The sequence below is a fragment of the Mixophyes fleayi genome, chromosome 1 (assembly GCF_038048845.1).
Source record: "Mixophyes fleayi isolate aMixFle1 chromosome 1, aMixFle1.hap1, whole genome shotgun sequence".
Taxonomy (NCBI): domain Eukaryota; kingdom Metazoa; phylum Chordata; class Amphibia; order Anura; family Limnodynastidae; genus Mixophyes; species Mixophyes fleayi.
In genome coordinates, this window is record NC_134402.1 from 171,389,872 (window position 1) to 171,411,100 (window position 21,229).

General features: G+C 41.9%; 1 protein-coding gene across 1 annotated transcript in view; it reads right to left on the reverse strand.

The window, feature by feature from the left end:
• The window catches only part of DNAH6 (dynein axonemal heavy chain 6), a 218,960-nt gene that overhangs the window by 166,585 nt on the left and 31,146 nt on the right, over positions 1-21,229 (reverse strand). The window contains exons 16-18 of the mRNA XM_075199102.1: positions 18,858-18,971; positions 18,638-18,781; positions 1,642-1,854 (exon numbers count right to left, since the gene is read on the reverse strand). Of these exons, the coding sequence (XP_075055203.1) occupies positions 1,642-1,854; positions 18,638-18,781; positions 18,858-18,971 (471 nt within the window). The remainder of the gene's footprint in view (positions 1-1,641; positions 1,855-18,637; positions 18,782-18,857; positions 18,972-21,229) is intronic.

A 21,229-nucleotide genomic window follows, 5' to 3' on the forward strand; every position in this document is an offset into this window, starting at 1 on the left:
ATAATGCATAATATTTTTTATGAGAACAATGTACAGGTATTTCTCATCTGTACTTAGAAATAATAGTATTCTACTTCTAGTGGTAACATATTCAAAGTACAATTGTCTTTGTAAATCCTTAAGCAAGGTCATTTTAAATGGACAATATCACTGGAAATGTGTTGTTGTGTTATATTTTTTTATATGTATAATATAATTGAAGATAATAAAAATCAAAACAGAAATGAACTAATTTATATCTTTACTGGGTAACTATATTGGAAATCACTGCAACTTTTCAAGTTAGCTATTAAATGTATCACCTTTAAATAATATGTGTTGTTTTTAATTGCAAATATACACTACTCTCATCTTATGAATAATATTGTTCAACTCTCTATATGTGTTACTGTAATGTAATCAATATTACTAAAATAAAAATTACACCAAGCCGTATGTTTTTCTCTCAGATTAAGTGATTTAGACCTCATTTATGAATTTGCACCATAAAGCTCCATGTTTTGCACCAATGGGCTTAGATGGTCTGTCCAGTGCACATCTATTCTCAGGAAAAACACCTCACAAAGTATGGTGCAACTAGGTTTGAAGGATCACAGAAAAATTGCAAGAGATGCACTGTGTAAAAGTATAAATGTCACATCAACCCAACCCCCTTCAGAACCACCCCTTTCATTAAATAAACCTTTTCTGGTTTTCTCCTAAAATACTACTTGGTGGAGCCTCATTTATGGCTTAAATTATTCATGAGTGTGAGTAGACATCAGGGGGTAAATGTATCAAGCTGAGAGTTTTCCAGCGGGTTTGAAAAGTGGAGATGTTGCCTATAGCAACCAATCAGATTCTAGCTATCATTTTGTAGAATGTACTAAATAAATGATAGCTAGAATCTGATTGGTTTTTCAAACCCGCCAGAAAACTCTCAGGTTCATACATTTACTCCCAGGATTGCTTTTGCTTTTGTGTACTTGAAGCTTTTTGTTATATTGGGCAAGGTTCATGTAAATGTGGGCAAGGGTATCGAGAGGGGAAGGGGTAGGTACAAAGTACTGGGGCCCGAACCTGCCTGGGGGTCTGGCCTGCCTGTGTAGTGGGAGGAGTCACCAACCGGGTGTGACCCCGCTCCCATTGGAGGCTATGGTTCCAGGGCCTCAAGAAGTTGCTGTACCTGGGTCCTATATTTCTCTAGGCGGCCCTGAATGTGGGTGACAGTAATGTCACTATAGCAACTAACGATACTAGCATTGTGGTGGAAATTCGTATGTGTTCATGTTTTTAGGATAAATTTGTTCCAACTTCATGCATTTACCACAGGTAAACATATTGTGTACAGTGAGCTCCAAAAGCTAGTAAAAACAGTGCTGATAAACGCGTCTGCATTGTACATATATTTTCAATCAGATTTTTATTAGTATCTCTATTTATAGTAGGCTCTGGTTGCAGATAGAGACTGCAACATGTCATTGGTCCCACCTGCCCAATTTGATCCACTATCATCCTATGTCTACATTACATTATAAGCAATGCATGCTTCTTATTTTCTTTTTTATTCATACATATGCTCATTCAAATTTTAATTAAAATGAAAAATATAATACAAACTTGAAAACAATGTAATTCCAGTAAGCCATTTTTAAACTGTACCTTTTTAAGTATAGTCTCCAATGAAGCTTCTCCAGATGCCTGTCCTGATATATCCTGAATATCCTGAGCATAGTCAAAAGCACGTATCTCAATGAGCTTTTCTAGAGAGAGTGGATGCTCAGAGTCTATCAGTGTTGCATTAATAGCTTGCTCCAGAGCTGTCCAATGCCTTGGCTTCAAAAATGGGTTTCTTAAGTCTGTTATCATAGGTACCTGCAGCAAAAAAGATGATATATTTAGTAATTATCAGAAAAAATGCTCAAGTACAATACTATGCAAATGTTAAGTTACAAGTCTTTATCCAGGACGTACTGGTGTCAAAACAGACCACCAAATAGACATTTACCAGGGGGTAAATGTATGAAAGTCCGATTTGTTCAAGTCGCCGGAAATCGGCGACTTTGCAGCTAAGATTTAAAGCAGTGATGGCTTGTAAAGGTAAGTTTGCCATTACAAGCCATCGCCGCTGTAAATTTTAGCTGCAAAGTCGCCGATTTCCGTCGACTTGAACAAATCGGACTTTCATACATTTACCCCCTGGTCTATTTGTCAAAGTATGCTTTCACAGACAAAATCATTTTTTTAATGCAGTACTGTTTAAATAATATTGAATCAATTATTATAATAAATAAAATGATGTTTATTAATATACATAAAACACTACACTATATATGTAACACAGTATATTATATATAATACTGTGTGTGTGTGTGTGTATGTGTGTTCCACTGCACATGGACAAGACAGCACCACATTTTGGGAAATATTCATAAGTAGGTCCCTATGATTCTAAGAGAAAGATACAGTGGGTCTATTTATCAATATTTTTCCCATTGTGGTCAGGGCCGGATTTACCGCTAGGCAACCTAGGCACCTGCCTAGGGCCTAGCGGCTCTCAGGGGGCCCAGAAGGGGGGGACATAAGGAAATATAAAAAAAATATAAAAAAAAATTGTGGCCCCCTCCCCGCGCGACTCGTGGGGGAGTGCCGCGAGTCGGGGGAAGGGCTAGCAGGGAGGCACAAGCCAGACAGCCAAAGACCATTTTGCGCAGGAGCACCGTTATTCATTGGCCTGCAGGTGGCTAGCTCCTCCCTAGGAACCAGACACCTTACTAGATGCAAGCCGCGCGGAGATCCGCCCCTCCTCTTCCTGATCATTACCTTCTTCTAGTACCTCCCCCCTCCGCTGCTGCCGGGTGCATGCTGAATGGTGAGGGATTGCTGTAACCGAAGACTCCCTTTCCACTAATTGCGTGATCCACATGTGTAAGAACGGACCGCAGCGGCAGTGTCAATAGATCTAACCCTGCAAAGAGCGAGGTGAGTACCTAGCCATGGAAAACCTGGTTAGATCAGTGGACACTGAAGATAATTTTCCTGTTCCTCTATTAAATTTATCAAAATGGTATAGGTAGAAGGAACACTGAATAATACAGTGGTTGATGGCAGAATGTTACATAAAGGAATGATGTGCATTTTCCTTAAAGGTCACTTACACAAAAGCCACCTAACTCACTTTTATAAATATGTATACCCCCACTAAAAGTGCATATAGAATTAAGATGCTGTATAAGAAGTGAAAGTTGATATTAGTTAGAGCATTAATGAATGAGATGTAAAACGATCCTATTCTAAGTTACAGATTTTTTTGCCTTTTTATTTTTTTTTTCACACCAAAATCTTAACCTGTGGTCACCAGAGGGGATTATGCGCTTGATTCGGTGCCATGATGTCCGGCTTTGGCATCTGTGTCAGCTCCTCTCTCGCAGAGGAGCTTGCAAGATGACGGATCAATGTGCTGACAGCTGTAACCCCTCCTCACACAGTGTGCCCAGTAGTAGATTAGAACACAGGTTAATAGATGCCATAATCAGGTATGTTAATATATTTTATTATGTGCAATCTATATTTGAATACTTTTTAACCATCCTGTGGGGGGCGTGTGGGGGGGGCGTGTGGGGGGGCTGGGGGGGGGGGGCCCAAACTAATAACTTGCCTAGGGCACCATGAGGTCTAAATCCGGCTCTGATTGTGGTCATAAGTGGTAAATAAATAGGCTCTCCATGTGTAAGCATGAAGGAGACTTCGCCAACAGCACTGAATATTGCCGGCAGAGTTATTGCCAGCAGTAACCCCTTTGGCCAGGGGCAGATTGACAATGCAACCTACCGGGAAAAATCCCGGGAGGCCGACTATTGTCTTTTTAGGAGTTAATTTAAAAAAAATAATTATTTGAAGCGCCCCCCCAAACGGCGGGGGAGGGGGAAAGGCAGTGTGGTACTAGGTAGCTGGCCCCTCCTCCGGGACCAGCCACCTACCTTAATGTGGCCACGGAGAATGGTCTCTCCCCTCTCCCCCCCTCTGTGGCTGCAGTCTCCTACACAGGTCACATGGGACGTGTCACATGACAGCTGCCGTCCCATGTGTGCAGTGAGGGGAGTCTGCAGAAGGAACGAGGTAAGTGTATGTCTGCTAAAGTGTATGTCTCTGCTATAAAGTGTGTGTGTGTGTATGTGTCTCTCTCTCTGCTAAAGTGTTTGTCACTGCTAAAGTGTGTGTGTCTCTGCTATAAAGTGTGTATGTGTCTCTCTCTCTCTGCTAAAGTCTGTGTCACTGCTAAAGTGTGTGTCTCTCTGCTAAAGTTTGTGTGTGTATCACTGCTAAAGTGTGTGTGTGTCACTCTGCTAAAGTGTGTGTGTGTGTGTGTGGGCTACTAAAGAGTATGTAGGAGAGGAGGGGGGCTACTAAAGGGTGTTTAGGATAGGAGTTGGGGCTGCTAAAGGGTATGTAGGATAGGAGTGAAGGCTGCTACAGGGTATGTAGGATAGGAGGGGGGGCTACTAAAGGGTGTGTAGGATAGGAGGGGAGCTACTAAAGGGTGTTTAGGATAGGAGTAGGGGCTGCTAAAGGGTATGTAGGATAGGAGTGAGGGCTGCTACAGGGTATGTAGGATAGGAGTGGGGGCTACTAAAGGGTGTTTAGGATAGGAGTGGGGGCTGCTAAAGGTTGGAATGGGAGGGTCTTCATATATTGTGTGATAAGAGGGAAGGGAGGGGGCTGTCTTAATAGTTCATGGGTGGGAGATAGGGTATTAATTTAATGGCGGAGTTTATGTTGGGTCTAATTATTTTAATGGGTGCTAATATTTGTGGGGTGATGGTGGGGCAATTTAATTTATTGGTGGGATAATTTCATTTAATACTGGGCCTATTAAATTAATATTGAGTGAAGGGACCTTTAATTTAATGCTGGGATGGTTTGGGGCTATTAATTGAATGCAGGGCTGAGTTTGGGAAGGAGAGCTATTTATTATTTAAATGTGAATATTAATTATGTAATGCCGTGATGTTTTTGGAAAATGGTTATATTAAATGTAAATGCTATTAATTTATTGCTGGGGCTGTTTGCAGGGAGGGAAACAGGCCTAATTATTAAATGTGGGTGCTATTGATTAAATGCCAGGGATGGTTGGAGTTTTCTAAATTTCGTGTACCCATTTTTTTTTCCATGTAGGGCCGCCAACATTCCAGAATCCAGACAAGCAGCAAATGATCCAACAGCCACAGGTGGTGACAGTGACAAGAACAGGTAGGAGAGAGGAGCACAGTCTGCCAACTGTCCTGAATCTGGTGAGACAGTCCAGAATTTCGGTGACCGTCTCGCTTAGGATTTGGTCCTACTGAAAGGACAGTTGGGAGGTATGTCCCGCTTCACACTGTACTACTTGTGAAGGCAGAGCTGCGTGTACCTAACAGTAGTGCACACAGTTTTGCCTGTTTATTTGTCATATATAATAACCCCCCCCCCCCCTGTCTTAAGTGCCCCGGGCCCCCCAGAGCCTTATTCCAGCTCTAGCGATACTTTAGTGGTTCTCGCCTTGATTCCATTGCCTCCTTCTACCTTGCATTGGTCCCATTCTCAGATCACTTTGCTGAACATATGGCCAGCCCCCATTGTACTGACAATATAATTAATCCTGCCTCCTTTAAACTTACTATATCACCAGCAAACCCTTGGAATAGCTCTCCCCTTCACTTATGCCATTGTCAGCCAACCCTCCCTGCACTGTTATTAAATCAAAACACTACCAATCACAGGGCACATTTAGGGCTCATACATAATTGTTACCAAAGAAGTGTTTTTTTGCAGATGCTTGAAGCATTTTACTTTTCTGGTGATCGCACTTGATAGCCATTTATTATAAGGATTATTTTTGATGCATTTTTTTAAACACACAGTACACATTTTTAAATATTAAAGAGAGAGATTTGGCTGGTAGTTACAGCTCATGATGTCAGGGAAAGATGCAACAGTGCGGTGCGGTGCTCATATGCTGCAGACTGATCAAATAGGATTCTGCCAACATGTTTCGTAATAGTTAAACTTATTAAACAAAGTCAGATATGTTTCTATGAAGGGAATTTTGGAAGAATGTGTTAGTAAGCAACTAAAGAAGTTTGAGCACAGAGGCATAAATCAGTCTCAGATAATGTAAAAGATTTCATGTATTTTTATAGCACAGGACTGGCAGCTTTTTCCCTGCTTTGCTTTAGAAATGACCCACTGTGTCTTAAGTCATCACATATAGGTTTTCCTAAATGTTACTACAACCGAATTCTAGTAGTTTTAAATCCCGCCTCCTTTTGTGTTGGCCCCACCCACAGTTGATTTGGACCCGCCCACATGAGGCCCCTTCAAGAATTTTTTCCAGGGCCACTTTAAGTTCCCAATCCGCCCCTGCCTTTGGCAATGCAATAACGAGCCCTATCACCAGTGAAAACATTAGCAATAGGGGTCGTCAGATCTGGGTGACCTTTTTAGAATATTTAAAAGTTACTTTGTCTGCTTCTTTGTACCGAGTTTTATAAAAGTTTCTATTAATACTACTCATTACTGTACTGTAACAATAACAGAATGTACTCAGAATATTACACAGATGTTTCACATTAAAAAATGCATGCACAGGAATTACAAACATGATACTGTGTATAGTTCAAAACAATCTGTCCAGAGTTAAGTAACAACATTGGAAGGTCAGAGCAGTGCACTAAACAAAGAAAGTCTATGAACTAAAAGGAAGATTAAAAAAATCCCTTATAAATGATTTCTGCATAAATATATACAAGCTAGCAGTCCATTTAGTCACATTTGGATTCTCACGCTGCACAGATTAATTTGGAATTAAAGAAAATATTGTTATGCACAATTGAACCCATGTTACACTGCCATCGGACATGCCTCATTTATGTTTTATCTTAATCAGGAGAGAGAGGGGCCTGTGGGACTACATCGGCATATGTGTCACTATAGTGTATTTGCATATTTTATTACATTGCTTTGAATGATCATTGCTTCTAAAGTGTGCCTGGAAAGTGCAAAAGGCATCTTAGCAAAAAAAAAGACAAACCTGAATTTCCAACACCTCTGAGGACATGAAAGTCCTATGGCACCCGCTAAACAGGGAATAACCTCCAAAATGTATATTTCCATCCTTTGAATTTTATTCAAATAATCTCATCCCACAAAAACACAACATATTTTTTTCATGTGATAACTTAATGGGCCTGATTCATTCTTGATTCTGTTTTCTCCTGGACAAAACCATGTTACAATGCAAGGGGTGCAAATTAGTTTTTTATTTCGCACATAAGTTAAATACTGGCTGTTTTTTCATGTAGAACACAAATATTTGATAGCTTATTTGTACACTGAAATTTAAAGTTGATCTAGGACATGCTCTACCCGAACTATAAATCTGCTGTCACATTTTAAATCTGTTTCCCCCTCCAATGCAACATGGTTTTGCCAAGATACTTTTTTTTTTACTTTCCTTTTCTTAATGAATCAGGGACAATATGTGCATTCATGCACCTAGCCCACACTGAGGAAGTATCTCCCCACTCAATTTGGGTGCATCGCTAGGTGCATTCATGTGTTTGTTCTTCTCTCAGAAAGTAATTCCTCAATATATGTGGCTGCATATGTAGGTGCATTACTGTGCCTAGCCCTCACTCAGAACTTTGGCTGAGCTTCAGGGGCAAAGTCAACTGCAGAAGTCAGAGGCGATGCTCTTCGGGCCGTGGCACCTGTCATCCCCTGTTGCATTCCCCTTCACAATCAAGTCGGACTTCAGTAAAATTCTTAGAGTTTGTTTTGGTGGAGAGTAGGCGGCCCTGAATTGTTGGGAAGAGAGACTGGTGACAGTCAGACAAAAGATTGGCCTGTGTGGCCTCAGAGACCTTACCATTAAAGGGAATGCACTGGTGCTGCGCAACCAGATCCTTCCCGTTATGCAGTACACGGCCCAAGATTGGCCACCTCTTGCTGCCGTCTGCAAGACCATCACAAGGACACTCTTCCACTTCATCTGGGGCTCCAAAATGGACAGAGTGAAGTGGTCGGTTACTAGAGATGGGCGGGTCCGGTTCTCCGAGAACCGAACCCACCCGAACTTTGGGTATCCGAGTACCGAGCTGAGCAGCTCGGTACTCTCCCGCCCATTCCGAATCCAAATCGAGGCCGAACGTCATTGTGACGTCGTCGGATCTCGGGGCTCGGTTCTCGCGATACTTCAACTTTATAAATACACGCCTCCACAGCAATCCATCGCCATTTGACAGAGGGAGAGAGCAGGGTGTAGTCATAGGCTAATTAGAGCAGGGACAGAGAATACAATATTGTTCTTGCAATTGCTCTAACCAAAATCGCTAGTGCAGAGAGGAGGATAGAGGTTTATTATTTTTTCTTCATATTTGGCACTCCCCAGCGCTTTTGGGGTGTCCCCCATAATTGTGCATAAATATTTCTGGCTGTCAAAAGTCATATCTGTCAGCAGTATCTACTAAATAATTTTTAGCACTCCTCAGTGCTTTTGGGGTGTCCTCCCTAATTGTGCATTAATATTTCTGGCTGTCAAAAGTCATATCTGTCAGCAGTATCTACTAAATAATTTTTAGCACTCCTCAGTGCTTTTGGGGTGTCTTCCCTAATTGTGCATTAATATTTCTGGCTGTCAAAAGTCATATCTGTCAGCAGTATCTACTAAATAATTTTTAGCACTCCTCAGTGCTTTTGGGGTGTCCTCCCTAATTGTGCATTAATATTTCTGGCTGTCAAAAGTCATTTCTGTCAGCAGTATCTACTAAATAATTTTTAGCACTCCTCAGTGCTTTTGGGGTGTCCTCCCTAATTGTGCATTAATATTTCTGGCTGTCAAAAGTCATATCTGTCAGCAGTATCTACTAAATAATTTTTAGCACTCCTCAGTGCTTTTGGGGTGTCCTCCCTAATTGTGCATTAATATTTCTGGCTGTCAAAAGTCATATCTGTCAGCAGTATCTACTAAATAATTTTTAGCACACCTCAGTGCTTTTGGGGTGTCCTCCCTAATTGTGCATTAATATTTCTGGCTGTCAAAAGTCATATCTGTCAGCAGTATCTACTAAATAATTTTTAGCACTCCTCAGTGCTTTTGGGGTGTCCTCCCTAATTGTGCATTAATATTTCTGGCTGTCAAAAGTCATATCTGTCAGCAGTATCTACTAAATAATTTTTAGCACTCCTCAGTGCTTTTGGGGTGTCCTCCCTAATTGTGCATTAATATTTCTGGCTGTCAAAAGTCATTTCTGTCAGCAGTATCTACTAAATAATTTTTAGCACTCCTCAGTGCTTTTGGGGTGTCCTCCCTAATTGTGCATTAATATTTCTGGCTGTCAAAAGTCATAACTGTCAGCAGTATCTACTAAATAATTTTTAGCACTCCCCAGTGGTTTGCGCTCAGAATGGATTCAAAGCAGTCCACATATGATCTGAATGAGCAACCAGGTTCTGTCACCAGTCCTGATGTTAGTGTTCCCAGTACGTCATCTGGCCAAGGCGATGTCAAACAACAGAGTGTTTTCAAATTAGTGCAAAAAACAAAAACCAAAAAAAATTTTACTGTATTGAAGCGAAAAAGAAGTGTAACTGAGCAAAAGTTAAGTGACGATAAAAAAAAAATTGCAAGCATGCCATTCTACACACGCAGTGGCAAAGAGAGAATGAGGCCTTCACCTTTGGCTATTAGTGGCAGATCCCAAAAAGTTACCCAGCCTACAATTGGTGCACTACTGTTACGCGTCAAAGCCGAGCTGCGAGATAACAGTGAGGCATTACAGGAGAATATTTGCTCTGATTCACAAATGACAACAATCCCTGTGGAGAGTCCATCCAACAGTGGGATGTCTAATCGTGAGCATTCTGCTGATGTGTGCCTTAATAGCCCGAGTGTAGCCGGTGATACCCAAATTGAGGATGCCACTTTGGAATTAGAAGAGGATGAGGGGGAGATTTGTGTAGGCGACGAGGGCGCTAATGAGGATGTTGATGTTGATGAGGATGAGGTTGTTTGTGTAAGTCCTGCACCAGTGGCAGCAGTTCTGGCACGTGACAAGAAAAAGGCCATTGTCATGCCTGGGCATAAAACAAAAAAATCCACTTCTTATGTGTGGAATTATTTCTACCCAAATCCAGACAACAATTGTATAGCCATTTGTAGTGTATGTGAAGCCACAGTCAGTCGAGGGAGGGACCTTAACCATCTTGGAACCTCGTCTATGTTACGCCATTTAACGAGAGTTCATGGCAAAGTGTTGGGAAAAGCTGAAAGTTCTTCCCAAAAGAATACAAGCACTCCCTCATCAGCTAAGACCCTCCGCTCACCGACATACCGACGGCTACAAAATACACCCACCACACCATCCTCATCAATATCCTCAGTAGCGCTCGGAGTTAGCCCGGCATCCCACTTAAGGCTGGATGACTCCGGCACTATTATTGATTCCTCTGAAGAAAGCGTTAGTCCTGCTGCTGCTGTTGCTGCTGCTGGGGGTGAATCGTCATCCCAGAGGCAGGTTAATAAAATGAGCAGTCCTACATTTCAGCAATTAACTGTGAAACAATCATTTGCGAGGGGAAGCAAATATGACAGCAGTCACCCAGTCGCCAAGCGAATCACAGACGCCATGGCTGCAATGTTAGTGTTAGATCTGCGTCCAATCTCCACAATAAACGCAGCTGGTTTTTCACAGTTAATTGAGGTTTTGTGTCCGCGTTACAGAATTCCATCGCGACACCATTTCTCCCGTAAAGCTATTCCACAACTATACCAAAAAGTGTGTAAAAATGTAGAGATTGCGCTGAAAAATGCCATTCTGCCCACTGTTCACTTAACCACAGATATGTGGACAAGTGGAAGTGGCCAAACCAAAGACTATATGACTGTGACAGCCCACTGGGTTGGTCATTCACCTTCACCAGCAGGAACAGCAGCAGCATGTACACCACTACGTAACATTTGTCACAGGCAGGCCACTCTTTGTATCACCGGCTTCACTAACAGGCATACGGCTGACAATTTGTTACGCAAACTGAGAGATGTGATTGATGCATGGCTTATACCACTCGGACTCTCCCCAGGGTATGTCATTTCAGATAACGCCAACAATATAGTGCGAGCATTACAGCTGGGTGATTTCCAACATATTCCCTGTTTTGCTCACACCATCAACTTGGTGGTGCAGAGCTTCCTACGAAATAACCGTGAGGTGCAGGAGATGCTTTCGGTGGCCCGTAAAATTTCAGGCCATTTCAGGCATTCAGCCACAGCATGTAGGAGATTACAGCAGCTCCAAGAGCAGTTTAACTTGCCCTGCCACCAACTTAAGCAAGAGGTGGTAACTCGGTGGAATTCCACCCTGTACATGCTTCAGAGGATGGAGGAACAGCGCAAAGCCATCCAAGCATATTGCACAAGTCATGACATTGGGAAAGGAGGGGGGATGTATTTCACTCTTGCACAGTGGGGAATCCTTTCAGTGCTGTGCAAGGTGCTGAAACCATTTGAAGTTGTGACATGTGAGGTCAGTGCAGACTCTGCTAGTTTGAGCCAAGTCATTCCTTTAATTAGACTATTGGAAAAGCAGCTTGAGAAAATGAAGGAGGAGCTGAAAGCAAGCAATTCAGCAAAGTATGTAGGCCTTGTCGAACAAGTACTTAATTCGCTTCACAATGATCCTCGAGTTATTAAGATCTTGAACTCGGATCAGTACGTTTTGGCCACTGTGCTTGATCCAAGGTTTAAAACCTACATTGAGTCTTTACTTGTAAATGAGCGAGATGTGAACTTTTGCAAGGAGCTATTGCTCAGCAAGTTGGCCACTGAACTGGGCCTCGGCTTGACGACGTGTCCTCCTTCACTTTCTCAAGCTGTTGCTCGTAGAAAATTAAATTTCCAAAAAAGAAGCAGGGAAGACACAGGGGGCAGACCAGAACAATTTAACATCTGGGCTGGTTTGAAGGATTTTTCAAAAAAATGTGTCACTTTGCCCATAACTCCATCCAATATGAGAATAAACATGCAAAGGATGGTGGAGGATTACTTTCAAGAGGTAGTTGATATGGAAATGTCAGACAGTCCCTTTCCTTACTGGGAAGAAAAGCAGGCCATTTGGAAACCCATGTACAAACTTGCTTTGCAATACCTAAGCTGCCCACCCTCCAGTGTGTACTCTGAACGAGTGTTCAGCACAGCAGGGAACTTAGTCAGTGATCGCCGTAGAAGGTTACTTCCCAAAAATGTGGAGAAAATGATGTTTATAAAAATGAACTACATCTTCCACGAGGAAGGCCTTCACCATCCAAGACATCCAAGCACTGACTGTTCTCTAATGGCGGATTCAAGCGGCGATGAATTGATAGTCTGTGATGATGACGTACACACTGATGAGGGTGAGGATTAAGCTGAAGATGATGCTGATAACATCTTTTTAAAACTTTCTATGTAAGTGTAGGGTGCAATCTACCCCCAAAGAGGAAAGGGACTTGTGGCATTTCCATATCACATACCATCTTGAAAGGCTGCTGTTAGGGCAATTTATCCTTAAGGGTAGGGTGTCATAGACAGAGTGACCCTAAACTGGCTTTGTCCATTTTTCATAATATTGTACAGTCTATAATGGCTGAATTTTTGGGTATTTTATACAAGTGGAGGGGGGCCTAGAGAGACAGAAACCAAACTGGCTTTTTCCATGTCAATTAATATTGAACAGTCTATAATGGCTGAATTTTTTGGTATTTTATACAAGTGGAGGGGGCCTAGAGAGACAGAGTGACCCCAAACTGTCTTTTTCCATGTCAATTAATATTGTACAGTCTATAATGGCTGAATTTTTTAGTATTTTATACAAGTGGAGGGGGGCCTAGAGAGACAGAAACCAAACTGGCTTTCTCCATGTCAATTAATATTGTACAGTCTATAATGGCTGAATTTTTTGGTATTTTATACAAGTGGAGGGGGGCCTAGAGAGACAGAGTGACCCCAAACTGTCTTTCTCCATGTCAATTAATATTGTACAGTCTATAATGGCTGAATTTTTTAGTATTTTATACAAGTGGAGGGGGGCCTAGAGAGACAGAAACCAAACTGGCTTTTTCCATGTCAATTAATATTGAACAGTCTATAATGGCTGAATTTTTTGGTATTTTATACAAGTGGAGGGGGCCTAGAGAGACAGAGTGACCCCAAACTGTCTTTTTCCATGTCAATTAATATTGTACAGTCTATAATGGCTGAATTTTTTAGTATTTTATACAAGTGGAGGGGGGCCTAGAGAGACAGAAACCAAACTGGCTTTCTCCATGTCAATTAATATTGTACAGTCTATAATGGCTGAATTTTTTGGTATTTTATACAAGTGGAGGGGGGCCTAGAGAGACAGAGTGACCCCAAACTGTCTTTCTCCATGTCAATTAATATTGTACCGTCTATAATGGCTGAATTTTTTAGTATTTTATACAAGTGGAGGGGGGCCTAGAGAGACAGAAACCAAACTGGCTTTCTCCATGTCAATTAATATTGTACAGTCTATAATGGCTGAATTTTTTGGTATTTTATACAAGTGGAGGGGGGCCTTGAGAGACAGAAACCAAACTGGCTTTTTCCATTTCTTTACATATTTAACTGTAAGTGTAGGGTGTAATATACATTCAAAGACGATGGCTGCATTGCCAATATGCATAGATGGAGAGGAAGACAATCTGTTTTGTGTGTAGAATAGGCCTACCAACGAAGAATTAAACTGTTTTTTTGGATGATTTATTACCTCAACAATTAGATTACTTGTCTCTAAAACAGTTGGAGCACTAAATTGGGTTAATTTAGGCCCAAAAACATGGATTTTCCAAAAAAATAGCAAAACAAAACCAAACAAAACCAAAACCAAAACACGCAATGGCGGTTTTGCAAAACCAAAACCAAAACACGACGGTAATCCAGATCCAAAACCGAATCCAAAACCAAAACACGGGGGTCAGTGACCATCTCTATCGGTTACGTACAAGGAGCCTCTCAAAAGTGGGAAAGGAATACCCGATATCCCCACCATGCTGCAAGCCTTATTCATTTGTAACTGTATCTGCAGGACTTTGAAAAGAACATTTGCTCTGCTGGGAAGTCAATGTTTTGCTTTTTCCTCCTGCCTCTTTGGAGGACCCTTGGTTGGGACAAGTGGGACAGCTCCTTCCCTTACAACTGGACTACACCTTGGTTTTATCTGGATGTTGGACAATTTGTGAGGAAGCACTATTTGGGGGGACATAAACCAGACTTGTGAAAGCCAAAAAATGTCCACAAGCTCATCAGAGCCAAAGACATTATGGAGTCTGTAACCGCTATTACAGCAAAGCACGTGTGGGAGAATGTGGCATTTAAGAGGCTGACTAATAGACACAAAGGGCTAGATTTACTAAGCTGCGGGTTTGAAAAAGTGGGGATGTTGCCTATAGCAACCAATCAGATTCTAGCTATCATTTTGTAGAAGGTACTAAATAAATGAAAGCTAGAATCTGATTGGTTGCTATAGGCAACATCCCCACTTTTTCAAACCCGCAGCTAAGTAAATCTATCCCAAAGACATTGCATGGATAGCTATCCAGGGGGGTCTGCCTCTCTGGACATTCATGTACTCTCGGAACCTGTGCAGATATGTTCACTGCCCCTTTTGTATCACCAGAAGGGAAACAGCACAGCATATTTTTTAGGACTGCCCCACTGCACAGGCAGTTGGTAGCCTTGGAACACAAACTTAAGGACAGTGTGCCCAGGACTTGCCTTTCATACCATTCAGTATTTTATGGATTACTTCCTGGGACCCACACTATTGGTGCAATTCAGGAGGCCTTGCTCCTTATGAACTGCTTTAAGGACGCTATGTGGCTTGCCAGGAATGGCCTCCTCTTGAAAACGGAGAAGATGACTGTCGCAGACTGATCCACAGCCTGCTAAGAGACTATAACACCATGGACAGTCCTGAGGAAGAGGAAGATGATTACAATTTTGTCTCCCTCTTTTTTCCTTCTCTCCCTATGTGTTTGTTCATTCAATAAAGCCTTGGGCTTGTGTCTTCCTACCCTTACCCCTTCCAACTCAGGGCCATCTTTTCCATTGGGCACGATGGGCAGCTGCCCGGGGGCCCCACGGGCACGGGGGCCCCATAGGCACGGCTCTTATTGAGAATAAATAATCCTGCAAAAGAAAAAAACCCGCAAAAAAAACCTTCAAGGGTCGCTGAGCAAGTACATCTATCTATCTATCTCTATATATCTATATCTATATCTGTATACATCTATATATCTATATCTAGGGGCCCCGGTGCACTGCTTTGCCCGGGGGCCCATAATGTTGTTAAGATGGCCCTGTTCCAACTCATTCCCCCATCACTGTTTTAAGTTTTGTTGAATGTCTTGCCTTAATTTATGCACCTTTCCCTATTTTTGTGTCTGTCCTCAATAAAGCTTCGGACTTGTGACTTCCCCACCCTACCCTTCTCACCTACCGTCCCTTCACATCCATTGCTTTTTGAATATGTTATATTGTTTAAGTTTGCATGGTTAGTGCAGTACTCAATGTAAAGTGTAGGATGTCATATCTTGCACTTTATGCCTTGTATTGTACTAAAATGTATGAATGATTATGTTTCACGGTGTACTGAATACACTTGAATGTAATGTATTGTGTGTTTTTTGTACCTTTATACAAATAAAGTTACTTTTTCAATAAAAAAAATTGCCTAGCCCTCATGAAGAGTGAACTCTCCAGTCCATATGGGTGCATTATTAGTTGCATTTATGTGCCTAGCCCTCTAAACCCCAATCCTGGCACTACCCTCTTATTCATCTCCTCCAAAAGTGCTCCTCTGAACGGCAATGGAGGAAATCCCACTCCATTGCTGACTTCAACAACTATAAAGTCATCCTTTTCTCCTACTATGCTGCCCTCTCTCTTGCCAAACAAATCTATTTCACATCCCTCATGTCCTCCCTGTCCAATAAACCCCGACACCTCTTTGCTACCATTAATTCTCTACAGTATCCCCCCCTCCTCCCTCCTCGTCCATCACTGCTCTTGACTTTGCTACCTACTTCAAAGACAAAATTAACTCTATACACAATGATAACTGTTCACTATCACTCACTCTGCCTCCCTTGGCTCCTACCCACCTGTTACTGTGCCTCAGATCCTCTCTCTTCTCTCCTCTTCATCTACAACCTGTCCTCTCGATCCTGTCCCCTCCAAATTCCTCCGCTCCCTGTCTTCCAATGCCTGTTGTCACCTTGCTCACCTCTTTAACCTCTCTCTCTCCACTGGTATCTTCCCCTTGCCCTTCAAGCATGCTCTCATCTCTCCTATTCCCAAGAAACTCTCCCTTGACCCATCCTCTCTCTCCAACTATCGCCCCATATCTCTGCTTCCCTTTGTTTCTAAAATTCTCGAACGACTTGTCTTCAATCGTCTGACCCACTTTCTCTCTTCCCACTCTCTTCTTGACCCTCTCCAGTCTGGCTTCTGTCCCCTTTACTCAACTGAAACTGCCCTCACTAAAGTAACAAATGACTTACTCTCAGATAAGTCCAATGGTCACTTCGCCCTTCTCATACTTCTCAACCTCTCTGCTGCTTTTGACACTGCCGATCATTCTCTTCTTCTCGCCACCCTTCACTCCATAGGTGTTCGCTATACAGCTCTCTCCTGGTTTGCTTCCTACTTCCCTGGCCACTCTTTTAGTGTGTCTGCTTCTGGCTCTTCCCCCCCCCCCTCTTCCCCTTTCTATTGGAGTCCCTCAAGGCTCTGTCCTTGGCCCTCTGCTTTTCTCTCTCTACAGCACCTCTCTTGGTGAACTCATTCAATCATTTGGCCTCCAATACCACCTCTATGCTAATGACACACAAATCTATCTTTCCTCCCCTGACCTCTCTCCCACTGTCCTAACCCAGGTATTTAGCTGTCTCTCTGCTGTAACTACCTGGATGTCACAGTGCTTCCTAAAACTCAACATCTCCAAATCCGATCTCATCATCTTTCCTCCTGCCAATGTTGCTATCCCTTCCAATATCTCCCTCTTGTTGATCACATAACTCTCTCTCCTGTCACCCAAGCTCGCTGCCCTGTAGTAACCCTTGACTCAGCCCTCAGCTTTACCCCTCATATCCAGTCCCTCACCAAATCCTGCCACTTCTGCCTCCATAACATTATAAAAATCCGTCCCTTCTTCTCTCAGGAAGCAACCAAAATCCTGGTCCATTTACTTAACATTTTTCGTGTCGACTATTGTAACCTCCTTCTCACTGGTCTCCCTCGCTCTCACACTTCTGATCCTCAAACCATAAAGAATGCTGCGGCTAGGCTCATTTTCCTCTCCCACCATACCTCTTCCGCTTCTCCTCTGCGTAAATCCCTTCATTGACTCTCTGTCCGTTTCAGAATTCAGTTCAAGCTCCTTACCCTCCCTTACAAAGCCATTACCAACACTTCTCCTCCTTACATCTCTGACTTCTCTCCGCCTCAATTCACTTCTCATTACCTCCTCCCATGCTCGCCTCCAAGACTTCTGCAGCGCTGCCCCTAATCTTTGGAATTCCTTACCCCATCTCACTCGACTCTCCCCCACACTTCAGTCCTTCAAATGCTCACTCAAAACTCACCTTTTCAAGCTCGCCTATCCTACCACCTGCTAACCATTCTACCTATCACCTCCTCTTCCTCGTTTTCCATCTACATTTTTCTCCCAGCTGGTCCTACTGTCTCTCACCACCCCTCCATTTAAAATGTAAGCCCACGTGGTTGGGTCCTCTCTACCTATTGTCCCACGTCTGTCTCCTATCCCTCGTACGTCCTGTCACATCTTTTGCTGCACTCTGTGTGAGTCCCCATAGCACTACTCACACTCATCTGAGCTACTGACATATATTACCTCATCTATTTGTTACTTGCTTCTGTATACGACACTACGGAATCTGTGGCGCCTTATAAATAAATAAATAAATAAAAATAATAATGTGAGTGTATGACTTGGTGCATTAATGTTCCTAGCCCTCAGGAAGGAACTCCCCAATATATGTGGGTGTATGACTTAGTGCATTAATGTGCCTAGCCCTCAGGAATGAAGAGCACCCCAATCAACATGGGTGCATTAGTGTGCCTAGCAGTCACTCAGGAAGGAACTCCCCAATCTATGTGGAAGGAACTCTCCAATCCACCCATCTCCTAACATCGAAGAAGCAAAATGCTGCACCCCACAGATTCCCTCATTAGCACTCTTAAATGCTAATAATCCCCTTAATACATCCTCTTTATAACTATGAGCATTTCTCAATATATATTTCTGTACAACATGTTCCATACAACATATGGGCGTAAGTTATTCTGTACAAATCTTTTTATTTCTTCTCACATGGTCATGCATTAACATAAAAGGGAACAGTGTTATATTGCTAAAATGAAATATTATCCATAGAATGCAATGGAACAGTGCCCCAGTGGCCCCGACAATCACAACAAAGTATGTAATACAGTACTTGCAAGCAATAACTTCCTAGCAAAGCATGGTTCAGATATGGAAGTCCCTTTGTCTGATACCGTGTAAAGAACTGTTATGTGTATAAAAAGTCCTAAATGACTTACCTTTTCTTTCATGTTATCCACCTTTTCTTTTAGGCGTGGCACTACATTATTTGGTGGAAGTCCTTTTTCCAGCTGACTCACAAATTTGGCATATTTAAGAACTAAGGAATTCAGCTGCTCTGGATCCAGTGCTTCAAACTTGAACTAAAATTATATAAGAAATGTTATTCCATTGTAACAATGTCATTTCACCAAACCATAGATTGCTTTACAAACTTACCTGCATCCACTCAGCTTGCAGAACATCCCATTCAGTTATTGAATCCCACAAAAGCTGCTTCAGTTTTATTTCTGCACTCACTTCTTCTAGAGCATCAAACTTCGTTACTTCAACCTATACAAAGGCATAACATGTTCATTTTCACTTGCAGCAAGATATACATAAGGTATCTTAATCAAATAATACTAATTCATGTTAAAAGCTAAAAGCTTTCACCCTGATGTTGTTTTCTAGTATTATTATTATTATTATTATTATTATTATCCTTTATTTGTTAGGCGCCACAAGATTTCCGCAGCGCCGTACACCATACAAACAGTACAATATACAGGGTGAAACAGTACAAAACAATAAACAGAGATACCAGTACTTCAGGAGCTCCAGGCAGGTTAAAGCAATAAACACGGAGCAGAAGAACAGGTGAGGAGACAGGAGGAAAGAGGGCCCTGCTAAAGTGAGCTTACATCCTAAGGGAGGGAAAACAGAACAGGCACAAGGGGAGCCAGATGAGGCAAGGGAGAGAGCGAGTGGAGGAGAAGAAGGGGTTATGCGGATGGTTGGTAGGCTTTAAGGAAGAGGTGGGTTTTTAGCGCATGTTTGAAGGAGCACAGAGTAGGAGAGAGGCGGATGGAACGAGGGAGGTCGTTCCAGAGAAGGGGGGCTGCACGGGAAAAGTCTTGGATTCTGGAGTGTGAAGAAGTGATAAGAGAGGAGGAGAGGCGGCGATCATTGGCTGAGCGCAGGGAGCGGGCAGGAGTGTGTATGGAGAGGAGGTTAGAGATGAAGGGGGCATCATAAAAACATATTGCACAATCTAAAATGCTAGTAAATTGCACCTAAAATGCTGGCTGGTAGACTTCAATGGGTGTAAAAGAACAAAAAAGCACATGGGTGCTATTCTTTTAATGTCGTATCTAGGTGTAAAAAAGTGTGCAGGAATATTTAATCGTGTGTCCGCTTTATAGCAAGATGTACTGAACTCAAGCAGAGGATTTGAAGGACAGCAATTAAAACAGGAGAGAAACAGGTAAATATGGAGCGGAGGAGAATGTGTGCGCTTTTCGAAAAACATAGTTGGTGACAGGGGCAGGCTGGGCTAGAGGGCAGGGGGCTGGTACCATAGTGGTTACCTTTGGTTGGGTCACTGGGCCGCATGTATTTTTTTCCTTTAAAATGTTCCTAATATGCTGCCGAGTCGGGTCTTGCCCTTCCCTGGTTGGGGAAGTGAAGTAGATGGGGGCTCTGGCACACATTTTGCACCACGGACACAAAAACACCATTATACCCACCGTTATTTATTGCTATATGGATATAAGGTGATGCTTTTGGTGAAATAACACTCTAAAGGGGTGAAGTGGTAATAGGAGAGTTGGGGCAACAAAGCTGTGGTTCAGTGATTGCCATAGAGGCCTATTTACTATTATTAACGCCATCATGGTGCATATACATATCATTTATCGCCTACATATCTGGAAAAAAAAATATCACAGAAGGAGTTAAACATTACTGAGATGCCACATTGATACCGGCCTGGAACAGTCACTGGACGCATGGACAATGGAATGAAAGTCTAAATTTGGGATTTCAATTCCACTAATGTAAAAAATAAATAAATAAAGAAGCAAAAGTAGTAAAAAAAAAATATGTTATCTATTTTAAAAATTAAAGAAATATTTTTAAACATTATTAAAAAGAAATTGCTTAATTCTAAGAACAAAAATTCTAAGAACAAAACATTTTAATGCATTTTTCCTGTTAAAGCCAGCAAATATTGCTGCTTGCTGGGTTATTGTCAGTGATAAACCCCTTTGATGTTTTGGGGGGAAAAAAATCTCATTTTCAGTTTCAGTCTTTACTAATCTGATTTTTTACAAAATTTGCCACATTCTTTTTATTTCCAAAATTAATTTCTAAACCCTTCTAGTTTTAACAATTTAAATGCTCTATTTATTTCACTTATTACCTGAAATACTTTCTTATTTAACTACATTAGTTGCCATTTATTCCAAGAAATTATGTTACCATATGGTATATATGGTTTAAAAAAAAGTAACAGTAGTTATTTAAAATAATTTTTTAAGCTCCCCATTTGGTCTCTACTCTTTTACTAACAACTACTCTTGCCCAGTTTACAATAGTCAATTCTTCTCTGAGCTGATTAAACTTTGTAATTCTAAAATCCATAGATTTGGTAGCTCCCTTACAAAATGCTATTGCAACTCAAGTCAAATATTACCATGTATATCCCCTGAATGTCCTCTTAGATTAGATATAATTATGGTTCTATTACATAGTAGTAAGTCCAGCAGTGCTCATCCATTAGTTGGTTCTTTTATCACATGTGAAAAGCACTTGTCTCTTACAATTGATAC